A 7,631-nucleotide genomic window follows, 5' to 3' on the forward strand; every position below is an offset into this window, starting at 1 on the left:
TCGCTCTGCCGCCCAGGCTGGAGTGCAGTGGCCGGATCTCAGCTCACTGCAAGCTCCGCCTCCCGGGTTCACACCATTCTCCTGCCTCAGCCTCCGGAGTAGCTGGGACTACAGGCGCCCGCCACCTCGCCCGGCTAAGTTTTTTATGTATTTTTAGTAGAGACGGGGTTTCACCGTGTTCGCCAGGATGGTCTCGATCTCCTACCTTGTGATCCACCCGTCTTGGCCTCCCAAAGTGCTGGGATTACAGGCTTGAGCCACCGCGCCCGGCCATATTGTTTTTTATCATTATTATTAGAGGAAGTTTCATAAAGTGAATGAATACATGGGCTTTCGTAGCCAATCCTAGAGGATGGGAGTCCCTCCCTGCCTTCTAGCTTGTACTTGCCCCATTGGGAGCCTCAGTTTTCTCATCTGTAAAAGGGAAATAATGCCTGCTTCTGGGGCATAAGAAGGATGAGATGCAAATAAAACGTTTAGCTCAGGCTCTGCATGTAGGGAGTGGTCAGGTACAGGGGCCATGGTGATGATGATGATGGCGGGGGGGACAGGGACTGTCTCCTGTCTTGTCTGGTGACATCCCCTTCCGAACAGAGACTTGGAGCCTGCAGGAGTTTCAGCAACTGTTTGTTGATGCTGCAAGATCTCTGTGCCCCTGGCGTGTTTGTCTGTCTGTCCTTCAGGGTGCCTTGCCCTCTGTGCTCCGTGGCCCTGTTCGTGATCATCGGTCTCCTGTCCACCCACGTGGATGTCCTGTCACGTCCGTGGGGGGCTCGGAGCGACTGAGCTGTGGGGGCCGGGGACTGGGAGCGGGAGCTGAGGGAGGGAGGGAAGGAGGGAGGCAGGGAGGCAGCGCTTGCCTGGCCCTCGTGATCCCCCCTCCTCGTCTCTTACCGAGGACCCTCAGCGCAGCCACTTCTCCAGGCACTCGGCAGAGAGAACGCGCGTAGGCGTTGCCCTGGCAACGCCGCGATGCCCAGCAACAAGTCCGCGGCGTGTGTCATGTGCTCGGCGCGGACCAATCCGAGGGCCCGCCGGGAAGCAGGTCAGCCTGGGCCAAAGTCCGCCTCCTCCCTCCCGGCGAGAGGCTCCCAGCTAATTACCGTAATTGCAGTGGGAGAGCTGCCGGGTGCGCGGAGGCTGGGACTGGGGGCTGGGCAGACCCTGAGGAACTGAGCGGGGAGGGCTGGAAAACAGGACTCTCTCCTCCAACAGCCTTGCCGCTGCCTCCAACGCCACCATCGAAGCGCTCATTAGGCGCCTACTGTGTGCACCTGCTGTTGGAGGGGGTGGGGTTGGAGTGTTTCCAGTGGAGTGGGGAACCCTAGCCTCCAGCCTGGGTAAACCTAGATTTGGGGGCTCGGGGAACAGATTTGACTCTTAAGACTCGGGGTCTCATAGAAACTGTCCAATCGCCATTGGCTGTATTGAACCAACCCCTCCCTCCCCCATCCCGATGGGTCATGGTTTCCTGCTGCACAAAAATACAAAAAGTTTAACTCTTGAAGGGAGTGTATTAAAATATTTGTCTCTGGGGGGACAGAGTTCACATCCCGTCTCTGCCATTTACTGCTGTGTGACTCCAGGTGAGTCCCTTAACCTCTCTGAGCCCTCCACTCCTCATCAGTTAAAAAACCAAATAGCACCGGGCACACTGGCTCACGCCTGTAATCTCAGCACTTTGGGAGGCCGAGGCGGGCAGATCACCTGAGGTCGGGAGTTGGAGACCAGCCTGGCCAACATGGTGAAACCCCATCTCTACTAAAAGTATAAAAATTCCCCGGGCCCGGTGGCAGGCACCTGTCGTCCCAGCTACTCGGGAGGCTGAGGTAGGAGAATCGCTTGAACCTGGGAGGTGGAGGCTGCAGTGAGCTGTGATGGGGTCATTGTGCTCCAGCCTGGGTGACAGAGCCAGACTCCCTCTTGTATTATTGAGAGAATGTGTGTGAAGTGTACAGCAAGTATTTAATAAACAGCAGCTAATGATCACCGTGGTCCCAGCTCTCAGTTAGGAGCTGTGAGGCCTTCCAAGTGTCATTGAATGGCACTGAGCCCCCATCGTTTCCATAGATAAGGTGAAGGAGTGGGAGAAGTGGCTTCGTGTCAGATTCCCTGCCACTGTACTTTGTTTCTTACACAATGTTCTCTGGGTTGTTTTTGTTTCTAATTATTAATAGTTCAAGGCCAGGTACAGTGACTCTCACCTGTAATCCCAGCACTTTGGGAGACCTGACGGAGGCAGGAGGATCTCTTGAGGTCAGGAGTTCAACACCACCCTGGGTTTCAGAGTGAGACCATGTCTCTAAAAAAAACCAGAAATTTTAAAAAAAGAAAGAAAATTAGCTCAAAGTGGGGGCCTTCATGTGAAGGCATTTAAATTTCTGATTCCTGGACTACCTTATTTTTATTTATTTATTTATTTATTTTGAGACGGAGTTTTGTTCTTATTGCCCAGGCTGGGGTGCAATGGTGAGATCTCAGCTCAATGCAACCTCTGCCTCCCAGGTTCAAGCGATTCCCCTGACTCAACCTCCTGAGTAGCTTGGATTACAGGCACGTGCCACCTGTATTTTGTATTTTTAGTAGAGACAGGGTTTCACCATGTTGGCCAGGCTGGTCTCAAACTCCTGACCTCAGGTGATCCTCCCGCCTTGGCCTCTCAAAGTGCTGAGATTACAGGCTTGAGCCACCGCACCCGGCCTAGCTGATCTCTTAACCCCTTTCCAGTTCTTTGCTTTGTTTTTTCTTTTGTCAACAAACGTTAATTGAGCACCTAGTGTGTACCAGGCTCTACTGTGCATCTGAGTCCTCAGTCTCGCTGTGCTGAAATCAGGGTCCAGCTGAGCCGGGCTGCAGGGCAGCTTCGAGGAATAAATGAGATCCTTCAGTCATTCAATGAATTTCAGGCATTGGGAAATACAGTGCCAATAGTGGTGACTATGGCGTTGACCGCAGGAAGTGGCCCAGGACCTCAGGGGACAGTAGGGCGCATCTGGTCATCGTTCAGTTTCGCCGGTGCTGGTTTCCTCCTCCAGGTCTTTCTTCCCGCTCGCTGCTCCATCTTTCCCAGAAGACTTGCCCTGACTTTCCTCTCCTCACCTGCTCCAGGAACAGCAGGAGCAAAGAAACAAATGGCAGAGCCTCTGAGGGGCTCCCCTGGGTGTACCCCCCTCCACCACCATGGCTGCCAGGAACTGCCTTCCTATCTGCTCCCCTCTTAGGAGGGCGGTCACCAGAAGGCAGTTGCAGAGGAGGACTGTACTTGGAAGTTGTTTTTGTTGTTGTAGTTGTTGTTGTTTTTGAGACAGGGTCTTGCTTGTTGCCCCGTCTGGGATGCAGTGGCACGATAATAGCTGACTGCAGCCTCGACCTCCTGAGCTCAAGCCATGCTCCTGCCTCAGCCTCCAGGGTAGCTCGGACCACAGGCGCATGCCACTATGCCCAGCTAATTTTTGCATTTTTTTGTAGAGGCAGGGTCTCGCTATGTTGTTTAGGCTGGTCTCAAACTCCTGACCTCTAGTGATCCTCCAGTCTTGGCCTCCCAGATTGCTGAGATTACAGGTGTGATCCACCATGCCTGGCCCAGAAATTTGTTCATATGCATTTTTCAGGAGCCTCTGCAAACTAAGAAGGGAGAATACAGCTTTCATGCGAGGGCCTCCCAGGACTCAGGGCTGGAGAACAAACCAGGTCTGCAGAAACTTGGCTTGACTCTGCAGCCCAAGAGCCACCTTTTTGGAGGCTGGGGGTCTGGTCCCACTTCAGACAGGCACCAACCACAGAATCCAGCTGAAAGTGGGGACTCTGGTCTCAAAAGGCAGCTCTCTGCGTCTCTGCTGTGTGAACTTGGGCAAGTGTCTCAACTCTCCGCTTGCTTCTGCCCCTGGGAAATGGTGCGAATAAGCACCAAGCTTGGAAAGCTAATGTGAGGATGAGATGAAGAGAAGAGCCGGTTTTTAATAAATGGTAGCTGGCACCATCATTTACACAGACTGGGGACTGATTGGAAGGAAGCCGTGACGGCCACGGAACCAACAGAAAGCTAGAAAATCGCTTTTGAGAACAGGCAGATGCCAAGAGAAGAGCCATTGAGGGGAGCAGCAAGATGGCGGAGAAATACCAAGCCTAGCCCCAGACAGCCTCCGTCTTTCAGTATGACTACAGGCTAGCAATCCGACCTCTGTCTTCTTCCCTTTTCCCTATCTTTCAAACAGGAACAAAACAACAGGTCCTGGTTCCCTGGAGGATGAGGGTGTGAGTTGGAACAGATACCTTGGAAAGGTTTCAGAAGGTTCCAGAAGGTTCTGGAAGGTCCAGATCTGGAACTCATCATATCATTGACAAATACCTATTGGGAATCAGTATTTTCAGGACATTGTGCTTCACGTTAGGGCTGCCAGAAAGTATTAAGCCAAGAAAAGAAACATTAAAGAAGGGGATAGGAAAGCTGGATTCTAGTCCTGCCTGGGCCTCTGACGTGCTGCTAGAGCTCTCTGGGCCTCAAGGAATTGAAAAGTAGGGGGGCTCTATAATAGGAAGGCCACCCTTCAGAGCCCTTCTCTGCCCCCTGTTTGCTGGATGTCCCTGGGGAAAATGTCTCCACCTCTCTGGGACTCAGTTTCCACATCAGAACACTGAGATTCAGTGACTGTACTGCAGGGCAGCTTTAAGGAGTAACTTAGATCATTCAGTCACTCAGTGAATTTCAGGCATTGGGAAATACAGTGCCAATTAAAATGTACGACCTGGCTCTCTATGGTCTATAAAGCGCTTAGCACATAGTGAGTGACAGACAATGAGCACCAACATCGGGCCACCATCATCACCCGTAAAGTGCTTGGCACAAAATAGATGCTCAATAAACCCTAGTTCATAATACTGCAGTAGTTCCAGGACTGACATTGCAAGATTCTCTCCTCTCCCACTGCGTCCGAAGCATTAACGTGCCAGGAAGCAGGAACTGAGACCTTCATTAGGGATTCCCTGGGTGGCCTCAGGTGGGGAGGGTGACCTGCGTGTGGTCCTGTTTTCGTGCCCTGCCTCTTCTGGGTAAACGCCTCTGCTAATCTCCCCTTGCCCGGGCTGCGGGTCAGGTTTCGGGGCCCCAGGCAGATGTTGTCCAGAGTAGCCCTGTTTCCTTAATCCTCAGGGCTCCAGAAATTGTCCTTAGAAGAAAGAACAACAGACCCGCTGAGGTCACCATCTGTGCAGTCTTGATTTGTAAATGCTCATGAGGGTGGCAGAAAACAGGTCTCTATAGTAACGGCTGAGGAAGGGGCTGCCTGTGCTTGCATGTGTGCATGTGTCTGTGTGTGCACACGCACACACAGGGAGGAGGAATTGTCCAAGACCCTTATTCCTAGACTTTTCTTTTCTACCCTGATGAGCTATTAATTAATACTCATTGCTGCCTTGTTATTCCAGAGACAATTAGCTACTGTTCCTAACTGGAGTCGTGGGGACATTTTCTAAAGAGATTCGTTTGCCTCTGCCCACCCACACTTGTCTATCTCCTGGGACACAAGGAAATGTTACAGAACACAGAGACCCAGAGAGGAGAAAAACTGAACAAAGGGGTCTCTCCGGGAAGCTCAGATTCTCAGCGAATAGACAAGGGCAGAGCCTGAATGAGCAAGGACCCAGTGCATGGAAAGTTATTATAAAAACGTCAGCTATAGCTGGGCGCGGTGGCTCACGCCTGTAATCCCAACACTTTGGGAGGCCAAGGCAGGAGGATCACTTGAGGTCAGGAGTTCGAGACCAGCCTGGCCAATGTGGTGAAACCCCCTCTCTACTAAAATACAATCGCTCTGGAAGTTTGACGGTTTCTTATAAAGTTAAATATACACTTCCCATATGACCCAGCCATCGCACTCCTAGGTGTTACCCTAGAGATGTGAAAATTTATCACCCACATGAAAGCCTGCATGAAAATATTTATAGCAGCTTTATTCCTAATAATCTCCAAACACAGAAGATGTTCCAGAACCTAATGTCCTTGGACTGATGAATGGCTAAACAGGCCATAGTTCATCCACATGATGGAATACTACTTAATAATAAAAAGGAACTAACTCCGGGTTCACACAGTAGCATGAATGGATCTCCAGTGTGTTCTACTGAGGGAAGGAAGCCAGGCTGGGCACGGTAGCTTACGCCTGTAATCCCAGCAATTTGGGAGGCCAAGGTGGGCAGATTGCTTGAGGTCAGGTTGACCAGCCTGGCCAACATAGTGAAAACTCATCTCTACTAAAAATACAAAAATTAGCCGAGTGTGGTGGTGAGTGCCTGTAATTCCAGCTACTTGGGAGGCTGAGGCAGGAGAATCACTTGAAACCGGAAGGCGGAGGTTGCAGTGAGTTGAGATTGTGCCACTGCACTCCAGCGTGGGTGACAGAGTGAGATTCCAACTCAAAAATAAAATAAAATAAAATAAAACAAAACAAAATAGTAAGATAAAAAATAAAAATAAAAAGTAGCAAATGTGCATGTGGGCGGAGAATGTACACACTTATATATGCGTGTGCTTCTGGAAGGGCACAGGAAATGGAATGAACAATTGATAAGAGATTAAACCTTGGGGTTAACAGACTGGGGTCCCCATCCCAACTCCCACACCCTCTCCCTGTGGTCCTTCCGCAAGCCCCTTCCCCTCTCTAGCCATCTATAAAACGTGCATATCAGCCAGGCATGATAGCTCATGCCTGGAATTTCAGCACTTTGGGAGGCCAAGGTGGGAGGATCGCAGATCCCAGGAGTTCAAGACCAACCTGGGCAACATAGGGCGACCCTGTCTCTACAAATAATTTTTAAAATTAGCCTGGCATGGTGGTGCACACCTGTAGCCCCAGCTATTCAGGAGGCTGAAGTAGGAGGATTGCCTGAGCCAGGAGGCAGAGACTGCAGTGAGCCATGATTGTACTACTGAACTCCAGCCTGGGTCACAGAGTGAGACCTTGTCTCAAAAAAAAAAAAAAAAAAGAAAAAGAAGTCCATCTCGGCTCACTACAACCTCCTTCTCCCAGGTTCAAGCCATTCTTCTGCCTCAGCCTCCCAAGTAGCTGGGATTACAAGCATCTGCCACCACACCCAGCTAATTTTTTGTATTTTTAGTAGAGACGGGGTTTCACTATCTTGGCCAGGCTGGTCTTGAACTCCTGACCTCGTGATTTGCCCACCTCAGCCTCCCAAAGTGCTGGGATTACAGGCATGAGCCACCACACCCAGCCAAAAAGCCTGCCCCCCTCTCTCTCTCTCTCTCTCTCTCTCTCTCTCTCTCTCAGTGTGTATTTTGAGATGGAGTTTTGCTCTTGTTGCCCAGGCTGGAGTGCAATGGCACAATCTCAGCTCATTGCAACCTTCAACTCTTGGGTTCAAGTGATTCTCCTGCCTCAGCCTCCTGAGTAGCTGGGACTACAGGCATGCACCACCATGCCCAACTAATTTTTGTATTTTTAGTAGAGATGGGGTTTCAACATGTTGCCCAGTCTGGTCTCAAACTCCTGACCTCAGGTCATCCACTTGCCTGGGCCTCCCAAAGTGCTGGGATTACAGGCACCCTGCTAAAAAGAACTAACTTTCTTTCCTTCTTTCTTTCCTTCCTTCCTTCTTTTTTTTTTTTTTTTTTTTTT

At 50.8% G+C, this 7,631-nt stretch overlaps 1 protein-coding gene across 1 annotated transcript in view; it reads left to right on the top strand.

Annotated features, from left to right (window-relative positions):
* Positions 1–972: 972 nt before the first annotated feature.
* Positions 973–7,631, top strand: part of LOC105530111 — a 21,979-nt gene continuing 15,320 nt past the window's right edge. The window contains exons 1-3 of the mRNA XM_011967474.1: positions 973–1,045; positions 1,216–1,289; positions 3,222–3,258. Of these exons, the coding sequence (XP_011822864.1) occupies positions 973–1,045; positions 1,216–1,289; positions 3,222–3,258 (184 nt within the window). The remainder of the gene's footprint in view (positions 1,046–1,215; positions 1,290–3,221; positions 3,259–7,631) is intronic.

This window comes from Mandrillus leucophaeus, unplaced genomic scaffold (genome assembly GCF_000951045.1).
Source record: "Mandrillus leucophaeus isolate KB7577 unplaced genomic scaffold, Mleu.le_1.0 Scaffold8, whole genome shotgun sequence".
NCBI classification, from domain to species: Eukaryota; Metazoa; Chordata; class Mammalia; order Primates; family Cercopithecidae; genus Mandrillus; species Mandrillus leucophaeus.